At 37.7% G+C, this 18,971-nt stretch overlaps 1 protein-coding gene across 1 annotated transcript in view; it reads right to left on the reverse strand.

Annotated features, from left to right (window-relative positions):
* CAPRIN1 (cell cycle associated protein 1) overlaps positions 1-18,971 on the reverse strand; it is a 39,218-nt gene that overhangs the window by 3,465 nt on the left and 16,782 nt on the right. Inside the window, exons 5-18 of the mRNA XM_080817434.1 lie at positions 17,488-17,726; positions 17,314-17,396; positions 14,457-14,594; positions 12,834-12,886; positions 12,670-12,756; positions 10,472-10,627; positions 10,280-10,388; positions 8,361-8,422; positions 7,780-7,890; positions 7,406-7,555; positions 5,419-5,569; positions 2,300-2,494; positions 1,317-1,417; positions 197-260 (exon numbers count right to left, since the gene is read on the reverse strand). Coding sequence (XP_080673560.1) covers positions 197-260; positions 1,317-1,417; positions 2,300-2,494; positions 5,419-5,569; positions 7,406-7,555; positions 7,780-7,890; positions 8,361-8,422; positions 10,280-10,388; positions 10,472-10,627; positions 12,670-12,756; positions 12,834-12,886; positions 14,457-14,594; positions 17,314-17,396; positions 17,488-17,726 — 1,699 coding nt within the window. The remainder of the gene's footprint in view (positions 1-196; positions 261-1,316; positions 1,418-2,299; positions 2,495-5,418; positions 5,570-7,405; positions 7,556-7,779; positions 7,891-8,360; positions 8,423-10,279; positions 10,389-10,471; positions 10,628-12,669; positions 12,757-12,833; positions 12,887-14,456; positions 14,595-17,313; positions 17,397-17,487; positions 17,727-18,971) is intronic.

Here is an 18,971-nt window from a genome sequence, read left to right on the forward strand (position 1 = left end):
AAAGTCATTCAAAAAATTAAATTTGGGTTCAAGAGAAGTTTTAGAAACAGAGCATTTCATTTAAACCCTAGCAACAAGTCTGGTAATGATAAATGTATTCCTAACATGTAACCTACATGCAGACTATGGAACAGCTCTTCCAAGGCCAGAACAGAAGCTCCACTTAGGAGCTAGGATCACCACCACAAAATATTACCTCGTGGGGCTCCCCGTGGTCCACTCTGCCCAGAGCCTCGCTTGAAATTCTGCTGATATCCATCCTAAAAGACAAGCTAGTTAGTACTGAAGGAAATGTAATTTTTTAATGCTTACTCATCATCTATCTATTCTTATTGACACAGAAGACAAACTTCTTCCTCACTTTTTTTGCACATTTCAATATAATATAGCTAGAGAAGTTATTCTGTAATTGTACTTGTTATTCTCAACATTCAATGAGATGTCTCTGCTCTTAAAAATCATTTTTTTCTCCTACACAAACTTATTTTTATTCATATATAATTAACATATAGTATTATATTAGTTTCAGGTGTACAAGAGTAATTCAAAAATTCTATACATTTCTTAGTGCTCAAGGTAAGTCTGCTCTTAATCTCGTTTATCCATTTCACCCATCCCCCACACACCCCCACCCCTCTGGCAACTACCAAGTTTATTCTCCATTTAAAAGTGGTTTTTTTTGTCCACCTCTGTTTAGTTTCTTAAATTCCACATATGAGTGAGATTGTGTGGTATATTTCTTTCTCTGACTTATTTCTCTTAGGATCACACTCTCTAGGTCCATCCACTTCTGCAAACGGCAGTATTTCCTTTTCTTTTTTTCTGTGGCTGGTAATATTTCATTACATATACCACATCTTCTTTATCCATTCATCTAGTGATAGATACTTGGGGTTGCTTCCACCCATACCTTGGCTATTATAAATAATGCTGCAATAAACACAGGAGTGCATGTATCTTTTTGAATTAGTGTTTTCATTTTCTTTGGGTAGATACCCAGTAGTGGAATTACTGGGTCATATGGTAATTCTATTTTTAATTTTTTGAGGAAACTCCACACTGTTTTTCACAGTAGCTGCACTAATTTGCAATCCCACAAACAGTGAAAGAAAATCATTCTGTTTTCAAGACTCTATTAAATGAGCACCTATGTTGAGTGCTTAAGAAAAAGTTATCATTTTCCATAATGAAGTATCTTGTACAAAGGTACAAAATTAGCCCCAAATTACTTAATTACTAAAGTACAAACAGCCACATCAGTCCATTTCATTGGTGTATTTAGGTCAGGTTTGTATTTTAAAGCAACTTCTACCTACCCGCTGATAGCCAGAGTAGTCCCGGGGAGCACTGAACTGAGACTGTGTATAACCACTGTTTGGAGTGTTAGAGAATGAAGGGCGGTAACCATCATATCCTCCTAAAATTTAGGACAAGAAAATAATTTTCTTATCTACACAAGGAATTTTTATTTCCTACTACTGACCAAAAAAAGAACTGAAAAATTGTAAGCCATGCTAATTATTTAAACTAATTTCTAGTTTCCTATCCTGATCCCATCTCTTCCTGAATTTCTGAGTATTAACTTACTTGGAAGAGGACATTTTTACCCACTCATGCACACACCCCCCCACACAAAAAAATCCCCATAAAGTCTGATAATTAATGGAAACAAGTATCAGCTAGAGGACACAGAAGTCAGGGATTTGACAACTAAAAAAATTCATTCCTAATTTTGTCAGTTTAAATGCCTAAAACAGGACCGCCCGAGCAGGCTCAGTTGGTTAAGCACCTGCCTTCAGCTAAGGTCAAGATTTGGGGTCCTGGAAAGGAGCCCCGCATCAGGCTCGTGCTCAGCAGGGAATCTGTTTTCCCTCACCTGCTGCCCCTCCCCTGGCTTGTGCTTTCTCTCGCTCTCTCAAATAAAATCTTTTATAAAAAATAAATAATTGCTGGGCGCCTGGGTGGCTCAGTCGTTAAGCGTCTGCCTTCAGCTCCAGTCATGATCCCAGGGTCCTGGGACTGAGCCCCACCTCAGGCTCCCCACTCAGCAGGAAGCCTGCTTCTCCCTCTCCTGCTCCCCCCTGCTTATGTTCCCTCTCGCTGTGTCTCTGTCAAATAAATAAAATCTTTAATAAGTAAATTAATTAAATAAATAATTGCCTGTAATATACTAAAAACATTTAAGTTGTACCTAAGAGGCTAACGCAGATACATATCTTTCCCAAAAACCATACAACATATTTCTATGTATTTTATAAATATAAAAAGAACATAAATTTGCTGCTGCTTTTTTTTGTACCTCTGAATCCATTGGCAGGGCCCCTATATCCATTCATCAAGCCTCTAGCACCACGGGAACCACCACGAGACACACCACGACTGTTGTAATACGGCTGACTGCTACGTGGAAATCCAGTGTTCTGCTGGGGAGGCTGCTGGTGGTTACCAGTCACTTGATGGGGCTGGTCCTGGGAACCATGGTAGGTGCCAACCACTGTAATAAAAAGAAAAAATTTATACACACTGACACCCCGCATACACATAGCTCATTACAACCTGCTCTCTCAGTTTCTGGTTTAAGAGGTGCCTTGTACTTCCTCTTCAAATTGTCTTTAAATTTTCATATTAACAATAGTGATCACTATACATTAGTTAAGTCATTAAATCCCTATTTTCCTCCTACCCATATATTAATTACCTAAAGAGAATACAGTTCTCCAACAATAATTCCAAGCCTTTAGAAGCACAAAAATGTGTGAGAGCACAAAATTCTATCCTTCCAAATGAAACAAAACCTGTATTATTAAATACCTTCTAAGAGGCATCTGTCTATTAGCACAAGAGACCCAAAATAACTCAAAAGATCTTACATACTGGAACAGTACAATTACCGTTTTATATCATTTAATTATTTCTTTTCACTAAAAAGCTCCTTTGTGGTAAAAGCTTTCATATCCTTTTAAATTGCCCTTGCTACTTAGTGAAACATACAAAACCATGCTCTCCCACACCTAGACAACCATATGGTGGAATATCCAGTCAATTATAAAGATAAGTGAGCAGAGGCCTTCAGCTTATACCCCCCTTAATGCCTGATTCCATTTCGAGTACTTTTAAGTACAACTAATTTAGAAGACAGTTAAATACTACTCACAGTGGCACTTAACCTGATGAGGTGAAGAGAAGATTCTGAAAGGTTTACGCTAAACTTGCACACCCCTTCCTCCTTCCACAATGGGGAGAAGTCTAGAATCTAGAAATCTTCAAAAATTAAATCCTGAGGTACCTTTCTGATACTACCCGAATGTTTATAATTCACAGAGAAGACAAAACAGGATGCAAACACGGCCTTTGGAAGGTGAGGAAGGTAGAGACTAAAGGAAGGCCTATACCCCAGGAACAAAAACAATCAGCAGCCTCTTGCCAGCTCAAATCTCCCATGTTTACGCAGAGAGAAAAGGTGGTGTGACTCTTGAAAAACTTCACCTGATATATTTTATATCCTGAAAAAACCCCAAACACATTTATCAGTTCTCAGAATGATATCTGGAGTGAGTAAGCCCAAGTATGCCTAGGAGGAGAAGGAGTGGTGGCTCCTTTTTGAACTATGTAATTAATGGACCAATTATACTATTCAGTGTGATCTTTCTATAGACTGCCTTTCACTACATTCCCCAAATTTAACATTACAGGCAACCATCATGATTACAGGTAACATTTTCTATCTGAAGAGATTCATTCACATGCATGTAGAGAGTGGTCAAAAGTGAATTTTCAACTCAACTTTTTATCAGTAAGAATTTTATTAGTCTTGGTCAAATCTCACTGCAAGAAAACTCTCAGTGGTACAATTAAAGTATAATCTTTATTTAAAAATACCAGAAATCAGGGCACCTGGGTGGCTCAGTGGGTTAAAGCCTCTGCCTTCGGCTCAGGTCATGATCCCAGGGTCCTGGGATCGAGCCCCACATCGGGCTCTCTGCTCAGCAGGAAGCCTGCTTTCCTTTCTCTCTCTCTCCCTGCCTCTCTGCCTACTTGTGATCTTTGTCTGTCAAATAAAATTTAAAAAAAAAACAACAAAAAAAAACAAAACAAAAAACAAACACCAGAAATCAGGGTGCCTGGGTGGCTCAGTTGGTTAAGCATCTGTGCCTTCGGCTAAGGTCATGATCCCAGGGTTCTGGGATCAAGACCTGCATCAGGCGCCTGCTCAGTGGGGAGTCCGCTTCTCCCTTTGTGCCTCCCCCCAGGCTCCTATCTTCATTCTCTCTCGCAAAAACAAATAAAAATAAAATCTTTAAAAAAAAATTAAAATACCGGAATTCTTTTTAAAAAACAGAATTTCTATTAAAGTGTTTGTATACCATAAACTCTAAGTCCATAAATAATAGCCAGATTCTTGCCGTATCCCTTTTTCATGTTGTTCCTGACTAAACAGTACAATTTGCTGTGGAGCAGGTGTATTTGGGACCTTTAGATATTGTGCTGACATGCTTATGAGTACATGGCAATAAGTAAAGGAGCATGAGAGCACGAAACCCAGTTTTATCCCTCAGCAGCTGAACACAAATAGCGTAATGGATAAATATCAGATTATAGCTGATTCAAACTCCTTACTAATTACTGGTGCTTAATATTATAGGAAATTTGTAAAAATTTAGTACTGAAAAATCCATAATGTTGATCCAGGTCTATCAAGAAATTGGGCAATTAAAATATCTCATAGTTATTTAAATCAGTCTGATAAAATTTAAGCTATTAACGCCTATGATTTTAGAAAGGTCTGCTAGTTTGCTATGGGATTCCAATTAAACAAGCTGGGATCTAAATAACCAAAGACCTAAAGCAGTTATTTCATGCCTTACAAAGTTAAGAAATCTACTGTATCTCTAGCTACATTACTACGATGGATGTGGTAACCAGCCAATTTATGAATGACCTTACTTGCCAACAAAGACTTTGTTTCAACCTAGTCTACCAAAGACAGCTACCATGGGATTTTTGCTTGCTTTATTCTAACTAGCATACTGACAACCAAGCCAACTCCTTACTGCTTCTTAACTGTGTAACTAACTGACTTACTACCTACCAAGTATCACGCTATTTGGCTTCAATTAATTAGCAATCAAAGTTGATCATAATTTAAGTAACAGGTTTAATTCCACTAAAATCATAGAACGAAAAAGGGATATTATGAGCGCTTACTGATCATTGGTATAAGGCCTCCAAAAAAAGTGCAGGCACATACAATAAATATGGACTCAATTTAATTCAGGTTCTGTAATGAAAAATCCGTAAGGGCTACTACTAAAACAAAAACTCTTGGACCCTGACACTCAAAAATCTAAACTCTCCTACCACTGTCAGTTAACTGTGTTGGAGGGCAAGAAGCCAAGGAAGTGACACTCGTTATCCTACCTGTTTGAAGCTGTTCTTGCTGAAGGTCTGTTTGTTCTACTTGGTGAGGCTGACTAGAAAAGCTCTGGTTGTAACTGGCCTGGTACTGATTTTGCGGTTTCAAAGTTTCTGGTTCATTAACAGGAGGAACTGGGGCATTCATATTGAACACCTGTAAGTAAATAAAGTAAATAATTACATCATCCCTTTATGCTGATAATTTCCCTATTTTTAATAAGGCAGACCTCAATGCTAGTTTTACCTCAACTGTAAATGCATTACAGTCCCAAAAACACACACACTCACTCTCTATATATACAGTATATATATATTTTTTTAATATATAGACATACACACCACACAGCACTTAAAGGAGAGCATAAGAGGGGATCAGAATCTAAAAAGACACAAAAATCAACAGCTTGGAAATGCAATTATAAATGAGAAAGCTTTTTAAAGATGCAAACCACTGATACAATGTCACTTACAGAAATTAATTCTATGAACTTTAACTTTGAGTTGAATACGTAATCATTTTTTATTTTTATTGACATTTTGATCAAGTTACTACTTTAATATTTAACTCTGAACTTTCCCATGAGCACCAATTTAGCTGTATCCCATTAATTATGGTATTTTCGGGGGAGACAAGATGGCGGGGAAGTAGGAGGAGGCGCCTTTTCAACCTGCACCCTAAAGTGAGCTGATTACCTACCAAAGAACTCCGATCACCCATGAAATCAGCCTGAGATCAGAATTATACACGTCTGGATCTCTACGGGGGCCAGAAGACGCCAGTGGGCAGGTAAAGTGGAGTGGGAACGTCGGACTGATATTGGAAGATAAACAAAAGGGGGAGGGAGCCACCAGAGGCGACCGACTGGAAAATAATACCCCAATACGAGAGTGCCCGGCATCTGGGGACCAGCATTAACTTGGAGTCTTGTTGAAAGCACTCAAAAGAGCAAAGACTCGCGCGGGGAAATTGTGGGAATCGGGGCGGATAGGGATAGGGGCTTAAGTCCCCAGACCCAGGGCAGCATCCCCTGGCGCTGAGCCGGAGAGTGCAGCGGAGAAACCTGGTCTTTGTCCCTGAGCCGCCAGTGCGCCCGAGAACAGGTGGAGTCCGGCTCCCGTGAGGGGCTGGGGCCACGCCAGACGGCAGAACGCGCACCTTCCTGGAGATGCGCGCGTGCCTCAACCTCCCCTGAGAGAGGTGCACGAACGCCCAGCCTGGTGTTCTGGGACCCACGCGGTGATAGACCCACGCGGCGATAGAGCCGATAGAGCTGGAGGCGCCGCGCCCCAAACCATCCCCTGGGAGAGGTGCGCGCAAGCCCTGAGCTCTCAGCCCCAGCCAGCGGGAAAATCTCAGTGTGCGACCGCTGCTTGGAACGTCTCTGGCGGTCTGGAGCTGCCCAGACAGCCACAGCTGCCTTGGTTTTGCGTACAAGCAGGAGATCCTGCGTCCCCAGGGACCGTGACTCAGAACCTGCTCTGCCAGCGGCCCAGCGGCTGCAGCACCTGCAGGGGAGCAGACTGAGGCTTCTGAGAGGGAGGTTGGGGTACAGTTTTCTTTTCTTTCTTTCTTTCCATTAATTATGGTATTTTCATCATCATTTTCTAGAAATCCTACAGTTTAGAGATGCTTACTGAAAAACCACAATGAACTATAATATGTGAAATTTACTATTAAGCAAATATGGAAAAAAGTAGACAACTGTTAAATCTAGGTAACGATTTATATATAAATATCGTAGTAGTCTACTTTTCTGCACATTTACTTTTATCAAACAAAAAAGAATGACACTATAAAAAACAAACTATAAAAAACAAATATTATCTCTGGGATCAGGAAAAAATTAGAGTTTATGTTCAATAAAATATACTCTACAGCTTGGATAGATGCAAACTCAAATAAAAAGCTAAATGAAGACTTTTTTGTTGAGACTCTGGCATGATCATACTACACACTAGGCATTTAATATTAGTTCAATTAATTACTCACTGTTTGCATGGATTGGAATGGAGCTGCATTTACATTGATTCCACTGCTATGTAATGGTTTGCTTGTCCCAGCCTGGAACACCTGAGGCTGAGAAGCAGCCGGAAGGGAAGATGATGCTGTAGTCTGGTCTGTATTTAAGGAGATTGTTGCCTAAACACAAAATGAACAGATGTACTTTAGTGATAGACTAAATTTAGCCAAGTCTACTATCCAAGACTTAGTATGTTAAGAAATTCAACTATTTCATAAAAGCAAAATACTGTATTGCATGCACTAGATCCAAAAAGAGTAACAATATTAACAGTAATTTACCTCTCCCCAATTCATGAGTAAGTGCCTCATCAAGTTTATGTTACCTAGTAACAGAAACTTGCCTGAATCTGGTCAATTGGTTCCTTTTGTGGTCGCTGCTCTGTAGGGTGAGAAGGCTGGTACAAGGGTTGAGATGCTGTGTACCCCTCACTTGTGGATGAAACCAAAGGAACCTATACAGAAACAAAGCAATCAAAGCTGCTTTCTGTTATAAACTCTAACACAGACAGGGCTAAGAAACAGATATACCTTTTAAAGAGACTATAAAACTTAACAACTGCAAAAAGTACACCTAATATTAAAACTGAAAGTTAAATAAACCCAAGTCCAGTTATGAAGTCCCCAACAAATGCTTCTAAATGGCAATATCAACACTAATTTTAGAATTATGACATTTAAATATGTCTCTCAAATTCTACTCAGTCCAAAATAAAATAATTATTATAAACATGAGACTTAACAAAAACAATGTTTTTTAAGTTATTAAAACAAAAGTAAATGTAACATGGAAATAAAGGCTGCAGCTACCCACACCAGACTTGGACAATGATAAAATTCATACCTCACTTTCATGAGCCATTAATGAAAGAGACCCAAGAACTGATTAAAAACAAACCTACAGCAGTATTTCTGTCAGTCTTACCTGTGTAGCTTCTGGTTGTACTGGAACTTGATTAGGCTGAGCAAGTCTAGATTCAGAATGAACTGTAAAATTGACCCCAAAAAATCCACTGTTAATCCAAAAATCAAATTTCTTCAGAGAAAACTTCTATAGCCAAATCCTAAAAAAACTTTAGTGATCATGAAAATAAACTGGAAAAGTAGTTAGGATTTTAGCTTTTAAGTGAGCATTTCTGGTTTCCTTCTACTCATGCTTCCACAGAAAAAATAAGAATACGCTTTTAAAAAACCTATATTCAATTCAGTGTGCAAACTGTCAACTCCCACCAGTTTTCTACTCCCTTCCCCAACCATGGTTAAAGAATCAAAAATTTGTATCTGTGGTTAGTCATTTAGAAATCACCCATTTTGCTGAGAGAGGCTAATGAACTCAGCATTAACTGAGTATCTAAATGGCTTACAGGTTATATCAATGCTGTATATGTTGATTCTGGCACAACTTTTCAGCTATAAAAACTATATATTGTCTTTCTCTGGTAGAACTTGGAAAACGAACACTAATAACTGATTCCTTTCCTTAAGGCCTAACCATAATTTGTTTTCTAACTCTTGGTAGAAATATTAGATATGAGCTTCCTTTACTTTGGAGAAATCGTAACTAACAAACTAACAGTGTCATTAAACATGCTTTCCTCAGCAATTCCTTTTATGACACTGAAGATTTACATGATATTACATGTTATTTTATTTATTTAAGATTCTATCCATTTATTATTTGACAGAGAGATCACAAGCGGGCAGAGCAGCAGCAGAGGGAGAGGGAGAATGAGACTCGCCCCTTTAGCAAAGAGCCTAACACAGGGCTCCATCCCAGGACCCTAGGGATCACGACCTGAGCCGAAGGCAGACGCTTAACCAACTGAGCCACCCAGGCGCCCCTAAGTATGTTATTTTATATAGTCCCACTTTTGTACCCTTAATAATGACATGTTTGGGGGAAAAACCAAGACTCAAAATGACTAACGGTCCTGGAGAAAAATGAACCACTTAACCAAGTACAAGACGCCAATCCTCTTTAGTGCTATTTCTAATAACGGTCAGTGTAAGACTAATAATACGAGTTTGAAACTTCAACTTTTTTTTTTAAAGATTTTTTTTTTTAATTTATTCACTTGAGAGAGTGAGAGAGAGCATGAGAAGGGAGAAGGTCAGAGGGAGAAGCAGACTCCCTGCTGAGCAGGGAGCCTGATGCAGGACTCAATCGTGGGACTCCAGGATCATGACCTGAGCCGAAGGCAGTTGTTTAACCAACTGAGCCACCCAGGCACCCAGAAACTTCAACTGTCCTTAGGCCAATCTTCCCCTTTCCTCTTAAGCATCCCCTTAACCACCTCACTGTTGCACCTCATTTTTATTTAGGTAATAAAATGTTCAGAAATTCTCCTAAAAAGCTGCAAACATCCTTCAGAGAAAGACACCTCTATTATTTTTATGCTTAACTTTGAAATTTAAAAAGCGAAGCAAAATTTAACTTATGTAAATTCCAGTAATAAGCAAAACTGGTCTGTAATGTTACAAATCAGGAAATGGTTCCCACAGAGCCAAAAGAGAGGGTAAACTAGTGACTGAAAAGGGACACAAACAGGCTTCTGAGGTACAGGTAATGTCCCATTTCTGGGTGCTGGTGTGTTCAATCTGTGAAACTCATCAAACTACATTTGCACGTACTTAAGTTTATATATGACAATAAAAGGTTAAAAAAAGGCAATGTAACTACAGTTATTCATATTACAGGGAAAAACAGTATTTCTTACCAAATTAAAAGACCCAAGATCCAAAAGTTAAGCAAACATTAAAAGGAAATAATTATTTTTCACATACTTTACAAAACCTGAGAGCACTGGCCCTGTATTTCTCACATAAGAATACACCATTACTAACCCGGAGGGCAAACCAGCTGGGGCATGTCCATGTTTTGTGTCGGATTCATAGGCTGTGCAGATACAATGGCAGGATCAAGTGTCTGGTTTTCAAAATCCAGCATTGAATCCTGCAAGTCAGGATATAATGGAATTAAATTAAATAATGTAAAAACTTAAACTTTCAGTTAGTGTTTGACTCAACTGCACCTACCTGTATGAAATTATAGGGCCCCTGCATTTGTGCCATAAGGTCCTGGACTCGCTGTCTTCTCACAACGGGATCTGCCTGAGCCACTGGAGTCAAAGTGTGGGGCTCTGGCACTGAAGGAGATGCAGCCTGAGGTTGCTGCTGGAGTGAATTTACCACCTAAAGGGGAAAATGAGGGGAGAGATGCAGACTGGAAGCATGCAAGAGCTCCATTCACTACCACCATGACAGGTCCCCAAACTCTATACTATAAACAAAGTAGCAGGCTTTAATGTAGTTTCTCATACTGACCATAGTTATAAATTTAACATTGAGTGCTGTCACTTCTACAGTGTTCTCGATTCCACAGGACAACTATGTAGCATTTCAGATTTACTTTATAACCTGCTTTCAAAGATTACCCGTGCTTGCTTCCTAAAAGAATGTACTGTGCTTAAAACTGCTATGCCTTCTATAGAAAGAAATTAAACCTGTATTTACCTCAATACTTGACTGAGTCAGCACTCAAGAAAAGTTAGTTGTTATCATCATCAAACTCTGAGTTCCTACCGTTTCATTCTCTCTAGGATGAAGCCCTATCACCTTATATAACTTGCTACAAAAGCCAAAGATCACTCTACCTACCTTTTACCTAGCTCTAATAATTTCTTCTGATGATTATTTAGTAATTCCCCACTCTTCGGGGAAATCTCACTGATTTTTATTATATTAAATTTATGTTCTGTCTGGCTTCTAATCCTTCTGTCTGGCTTCTAATGACTGGGCAAGTCATACCTGGTGAGCATGGATAAATCATAAGCTTATTTCTCTTATAAGCAATAGTGAAATAATCACTACCTAAACTGTTATGAAGACCAACTGATGTGTCTTCTACATCTACAGCTCAAAAAATTCCTTAGAATTCCATCTGAATAGCCTTTGGAAAAGCCCTACCTACCAAGTACTTAAGAACAAACCATACTGGCATAGTACTAAGTAAGATAATATACTATTCTCTCCCAATAAAAAGCAAAAAGTTCTACTAAGCACTGTTACTTCCCAAACTTTTCTACTATGCCAACACATACTTTTCATCCCTAACATTCAATTTTTAAAAATGCTAATAATTCATATTTCTACCCCTATATTCATGCTAATATATACCTATTACCTCACTCCCCTAAAAACATATACCAAATCTACTTAGTCAAGGCCCAGGAGGTTTGCATACCTCTTACGTAAATCACCATTCCACAGAGAGATCTCTTAGATCTATTTTTCTTCTAACCCTCCTCTAATACTTCTGAACTGCCTTGCATAATTCAGCAAATACATATACTGTCTTGCTAGGGCTTCATGGGACACTATTTTCATCCAAACTAGGTAACTTTCTAGAGTACAGGGCAAGTTCTTTACTCAATCTATCAACAGCACATCTTTATAGCACATCTATAAAGAGCTAAAGGTACTAACACAATTACACCTTTGAAGAATTATCTTGATGGAATAATATTAAAGAGAAAAGCATATTATTCACAGCTGAAAGCTATTTTTTCTGTACTTCAGATATATAAAAGCAGCAACCAAAAAGAGGATGGAAAGGATGGCAAGGACCAACTTGGTAAGGCATTCTGATTTTATCTTATAGGTAACACAGCACCATCAAGAGTTTCAAGTAAAAGTAACTTAATTAAAATTTTTCTAATAATTGGACTATAAAAATGAGTAAGACAGCCTGGAGCACTCAGGAAAGAGAAATATGAAAGGGGCACCTGAACTAGACATGAGGACCTGAAGAAAGGTAATATCAACTGAGGAACAGAATTAAGAAACACTAGAGAAATCTAGAGCATTAGGAAGAAGGAGTCTAAGATGACACTCCAACATGTTCCCTTGGAAGGTGGGCCTTTTCTAAAGGCTATCCATGTGGGTGCCCAGATTTTTATAGAGCAACCTGGTATCAACAACATACAAATCATGTACTTTAATAACCCTAAGTTACACACATTATAACTTTATATGTATGTTCTATAGCTGGATCAACTAGAGATTCTACTAAACATCCACAAGTATAAATAATCTTTTAAACATAATGATCCTTTAAGTTAATAAGTTTGTTATAATAATAAATGTACTAAAAGCGTACAATCTTAATTTGTTCTTAGGAGATAAAAATTACTAATAAAAAAAGACAACAACCTTGCACCCAAAAGAACTCTTACCTCAACTGTTTCGACTGTCCACTCATCTACCTGCTCCTTTTCACCACTGCTGAACTGTGTTTCTGCCATAAATTGTCTATTTACATACTGCAAAGCAAAGTAAATGTTTCAGAGTTCTGCTTGAAAGACAGAAAAAGAAAGCCAGCATTAAATAAAAATCATACCTCTGTTGATTCAACTTCACTTTGTTCAGTGTATTCTTCTGCTGGCTCAGGTTCTAAGATGTTAAAAGATGATATAAATAAAGAGTAAGAAAAAAAATTTATTTAAATATTTTATTTATTTATTTATTTGACAGACAGAGATCACAAGTAGGCAGAGAAGCAGGCAGAGAGAGAAGAGGAAGCAGGTTCCCTCCTGAGCAGAGAGCCGGATTCGGGGGCTCAATCCCAGGACCCTGGGAACATGACCTGAGCTGAAAGGCAGAGGCTTTAACCCACTGAGCCACCCAGGCGCCCTAAGAAAATTTTTTTAAAAATTAACAATTCTTTTAAACTACAAATAAGTTAGCAGTTTACCATCAAATAACCAGAACTTATTAACAAAGTTATAGTTAGCAGTAAGTTTCTGTATTTTAATCATTCTTAAAATAATGTATTTAGAAACAGTTTTCTTTACATTTACCCCAGAATGAATCAGGCTCAAGAGTAGTTATCCTGGATTAGGTATAATGCCAATAAAGAGCTAAGTTAAAACTTCTCTCTCTAGCCTAAGAAGTAATATTATAAAGCAGCATACAGATTGAAATCTTCCTCTCTATTTTAATCACTTGGTGAAAGCAGTTAAAGGTGGAGAAAAGACTTCCCTATGTTGTTCTGCAACCATAAATTCCACCAACGTGCAATCTTCCTTTGTAGCTTCAACCTAATAGCGAACGCTGTATGAAGCGGTTACTATGTGCCAGATACCTGCTACATACTTCTCTCTAAACAGAGAACCTGAGGTACAGAGAAATTCAGTCACTTGCCCAAAGTTACATAGCTAATGAGTGTCAAAGCCAAGATTTCAATCCAGGCAATCTGATTCAACAATCCATGCTTTTTAACCACTACAAAATTTACACTCTGACAATGCTTCCAATGATACTCAGACTTAAGTTATCGTAAAAGGACTCCTAATGAATGTTTACCTTTTTATTAGTTTACGCCAAGTGTAAAAGTTAACTGAAAAAATCCCTTTCCGTTGAGATATTTACACTTGAAGATTAAGGAGTTATAATCACCCCAACATTTAAAACATACACATGCACGCATGTGCCCCCATACAACTCACTTCATATACTAGCATGGTAAACAATGATAAATCTGGGCATGTCAGCCAAAATGTACTTAAAAAAGCCCTACAACATTTCTCCTCATCTATATTACAAGAGCCCAGCAATACTGCAACAAAAAAATATCAGTTTGTAACAGTGATCCAACTGAACATTTGAACCAGTAAGTAAACGACTGGTATTTGGGCAGAGGGAGAGGGAGACAATCTTAAACAGATTCCTGACCCCAGCATGGAGCCAGACGCAGGCTCTATCTCACAACCCTGAGATCATGACCTGAGCTGCAGTCAGGAGTGGGACACTCAATGGCCTGAGCCACCCAGGTGCCCCTAAATGACTGATACTTAGTACCTCTGGAATGACTCTTAATACAATTTAATATTTTCTCACGCTTAAAGTTTCATTAAAAACCTCAATGTGCTTATGTAACTAAGTAAATGTATGGCCTGAACTTGTGGCAAAAGAAGTAAAACCAGGTCTATAAACTAAAGCTCATATCCACCCAAGTACTTACCAGCTTCAGCTACCTGGTCTTCAGCTGTAGGTGCTGAAGCTGCCTCTTCTTCCTCACACAGCCCATTCTGGTGGTTGTGGGTGCTGTCAAAGTAGTTTGACTGGAAAACACGCTCAACAATTTCCTTTAGAGCTTTATCTAAAAATTGAATATGAATTATAATGTTAGATCATCTCAGAATGCCTGACTTGAGTAAGATTCAACATGCTACAAAATACTGCTCCAAGAAAAAAAATTTGTCAACCCTTACTGAAACATACATATAAAAAACATTAAAATCCACCAAAAACAGAGATGGAATGATAGAGAACAAAAAGAACCTATTAGTATTAAACTTTACACACTTAAAGGAAGTTAGTTCAAAACAAAAAGCTGAGAGTTATTATTTATTCATTTAGTATATATTTAACGCCTACCTATATGTTGGGCAATGCGGTAGGCAATGGGGCTATAACAAGATTTGTAAAAGATACAATATCTGCCCTAAGTTTATAGTCCAATAGAGAAGAATTATCAGATACAAAAACAGTAAAATCACATCTGTGAAAAGTACTACACAAAGGTACAATGGATTGGACCTAGGCAGGAAGAAACTTGAGAGGCTTTCCTCGTAAGTGCTTCAAGAGCACAGATCTGGAAGATGAGTAGTAGAAGAGAAGCGCTTCAAGGCAGAGACAAAAGCACTTACAAAGCCCTGTATGAAGAGAAAGGGTGCCAAATACAAGAAAATGAAAGCATGTGCTGTGGCTTGAGCCATAGGGAGAGTAAGAAAAAACATAAAGAAAAGACAAGTCTGGTAACGGCCAGAACATGCAAGGTCTTTAAGTTAAAAACAACTGTATGTAAAATGTAATATAAGAAAGCCATTAAAAGAATTTAAAGAAGGATGGGGAGGGTGGATTTAGTTAAGAGATTGCATTAGACAAGAGGCAGAAAAGTGGAAGAGAAAAAGTAGTAGATAGATTCGAAACATATTTAAAAGGGAAAGCTGTCAGAATTTGGTACACCTGGATGTAAGGGGGCAGGGCAGCAGGTGAAAGTATGTGTCAAGAATTAATCTCGGGGCGCCTGGGTGGCTCAGTGGGTTAAAGCCTCGGGCTTCGGCTCAGGTCATGATCCCAGGGTCCTGGGATCGAGCCCCCGAATCCGGCTCTCTGCTCAGCAGGGAGCCTGCTTCCTCCTCTCTCTGCCTGCTTCTCTGCCTACTTGAGATCTCTGTCAAATAAACAAATAAAATCTTTAAAAAAAAAAAAAAAAAAGAATTAATCTCAACTTCCTGGCCTTATATAGTACATGTAGAATATACCTATGTATGTAGAATGTATCTATTCCTTAATAGGTCACTTTACAGATAAATAAAACTTCAAGGACATTATCACAATATAGTTAATCCTATTAACAATAAAACTAACAAGTTTTTGAATGAACATTTCACATATCCCTTCCTCTGCATCAGAGCCTCTAAACTAAGAATTACTTGTTTTAAAAAACTTGTGAAAACTAAATGCACATAAAAACACCAAATTTGAGTTCATTAGTAAATTTTCATTAGCAATAAAGATGTTACATTCTTAAGATGAACAAGACTAGGTAGAAAATAACACCAAAGTAAGCTATAAGCTTAGACATTTAACCCTCGTTACTCCTCAGTAACGTTCGTGAAAATTTGATCAGGCTTGACCTAAAACTACTTTTTAAGCTAACAAGTTTATACACACATGTAGATTTCTTTCTATTCGAACTTCAAATGATAAATTCAGTACATATTTGATGCAGATCTAAAATTAAGCAGCAAATGATTTTTTTTACAAAGAAATACAGTAAATAATGCAAGTTAACAAACCAAGAAAATTATTTCTTACATGAAAAAATACAAAAAGGTTGGTTTCCATATTTGATTTACCTATTTCCTTAAACCAAATACACTCCAAATTACATCATACAGTTTTGCCAATTAAAGCTTTTTATCCAATTTTCCACCAAAGAGCTAAAAATAAGGTATAAACACAGATACATTGATCTTAATATGTTCAAAATCTACTTCCCTAAATCAACTTAATAAATAGCAAAGATAAGAACCTATTCCCTTATTTACTAAGGAAATAAACCTAAAATTCCTAATTTACTGAGGTAGCGAAACTTTTTTTTTTCCCCTAAAGATTTTATTTATTTATTTGACAGAGATCACAAGTAGGCAGAGAGGCAGGCTGTGGGGGACGGAGGGAAGCAGGCTCCCTGCTGAGCAGAGATGTGGGGCTCGATCCCAGGACCCTGATCATGACCTGAGCCAAAGGCAGAGGCTTAACCCACTGAGCCACCCAGGCACCCCAGCAGTGAAACTTAAATGTCTCTATTTTCTTTAAAATGAATATGCACTGTTCATTTGAGATCAAGGTTTAAAAAAAAATACAAAAAAAATTAATATCCTCAAATTAGCAGAAGTCTAAAAAATAACTAAGCAAAAATGAAAGCAAGGATCATGAGTAAAATGTATGAGGTATAGTAAGTATTCTTCATAAAATTTCATGAATAAGGAAAAAAACCAGTCCCTATCTAATACCAACAACTCTGAAAAGTTTATTTGGTGTTAATCTGTCCAACTTCAAGCAGAGTAAGTTACACAAAACCATGGTAAGTTAGGATTCCCATCTCTACCGATTTATGATTGGTGTTTGTGACTCACACACACACTCAGCAAAAAGGAAAAAAAAAAAGGAAATAAACCAATAAACCAAAAGTAAACAGTAGATGAATGTTATTTACACAGTTCTGAAATTTCTTCAATTAACATTACTTTTAAATAGAAAACTAATTTTTAAAGACTCTTAGTTACAAAATAAAAAATTATAATACTCACAGGTTGTTCCACATACAGATTTTTCCTTTCCTTCCAGCAAGTCCCATAGGTGAATGGAAGCATGTTCATACTGCTCATTCAACCTTATAATAGTAATAGTAATTTAAAAATTAATTAATTACATTTTAGTTGTCAAGTCAACATTTAGAAGTTTCTACTATCAAATAACTATACCTTAAGTTCATGTCCCGTTCAGGGTCTGCTAATTTGTAGAATTCATCCAACAATGACAATTCCTCTTCAGATAATATTGGCACTCCATTCAAACCTTGCTTCAGGTCAGTTCTCACCTCATCATCTCCCAATTTGTCCAAAACATACTGGAGCTCAAGTACAGTTTTTAAACGTTTTTGTTCTGCTTCTTCTCTCATAAGCTGCTCCCGACGCGCTGTCTTCTTTATTGTTTTCTGAATCTGCATTAAAAGTGTAAGCATAAGACACTGAAATTAATTTCACAAAACTCCTAATACAGTTCAACCAATTTCAGGTCCAATAAAAATAAGACCTACTCATTGAGTATGTGATCCTGACATACAAAATGATGACTCCCAAATTACAAGTAAGAAATTAATATTTAATACATCATCTGTTTTAAACAGTTGTTAGAAATTTAGAACACATTCTCCCCTCCCTATAAAGTATTATACTACTGAATTGTTACCAGTAAAGGATGTATTTGGGATTTGCTTCAAAATAACCTAGCTGAGAGCGAACAAGGGAGTAGTTGTGGGTATGTATGAAATAGGACTGCCCATGAGATGAAAACCATGGAAGCTGAGTGCGGATACAGGCGTGTTCATTATATCCCTTTCTTTAGTTCTGCCATTTTTCATAATAAAAAGCATAAAAACTAAAATTTCTAATTAAGCCCTGAGTCAATTAAAAAAGAAACCCAAACACAGCAACAATAAAAAATCTTACCTATATCCATCTCTTCTATGGAAAAATGGTCCAAATTTTTTCATTTTAAGTATCTACTATAGACTCACAGGGATGAAGGGGTTGTGGGATGCCACAACCCACCATTGCCTTCCTCATCCCCAACTATCCACATTAGTATTGTATTATCCCAACATATTGAAAATAGTGACAATGGGGTGCCTGGGTGGCTCAATGGGTTAAGCCTCTGCCTTCGGCTCAGGTCATAATCTCAGGGTCCTGGGATCGAGCCCTACATCAGGGTCTCTGCTTAGCAGGGAGCCTGCTTCCCCCTCCCTCTCTGCCTGCCTCCCTGCCTACTTGTGATCTTTCTCTGTCAAATAAATAAATAAAATCTTAAAAAACAAATAAAATTAAATAAAAATATTTTTTAAAAAAATAGTGACTATGGAGTACCTGGCTGGCTCAGTCAGTAAAGCATGCAACTCTTGTTCTCCAACGTCATAAGTTCAAGCCCCATGTTGGATGTGGAACTTACTTAAAAACAATAATAAATTAACAAAAGAAAAAGAAACTTGACTTTTAAAAAAAGGTCATCTTTTTCAAGAGTCCTAAAAGTGTTTTATTTCCCACCTTTTCCCCTTTCTCAAGCCTCACTAGGATAAACTGAGACAGAGAAAACCAAATAAAAACATACGAAATGTACAGTAAAGGGAGATATGGGAAAGAGAGACCTAGGAGAACAATGTAGTCTACAATAAGACAAATTTAAGATGGCA

The sequence above is a fragment of the Martes martes genome, assembly GCF_963455335.1.
Source record: "Martes martes genome assembly, chromosome: 10".
Classification (NCBI taxonomy): domain Eukaryota; kingdom Metazoa; phylum Chordata; class Mammalia; order Carnivora; family Mustelidae; genus Martes; species Martes martes.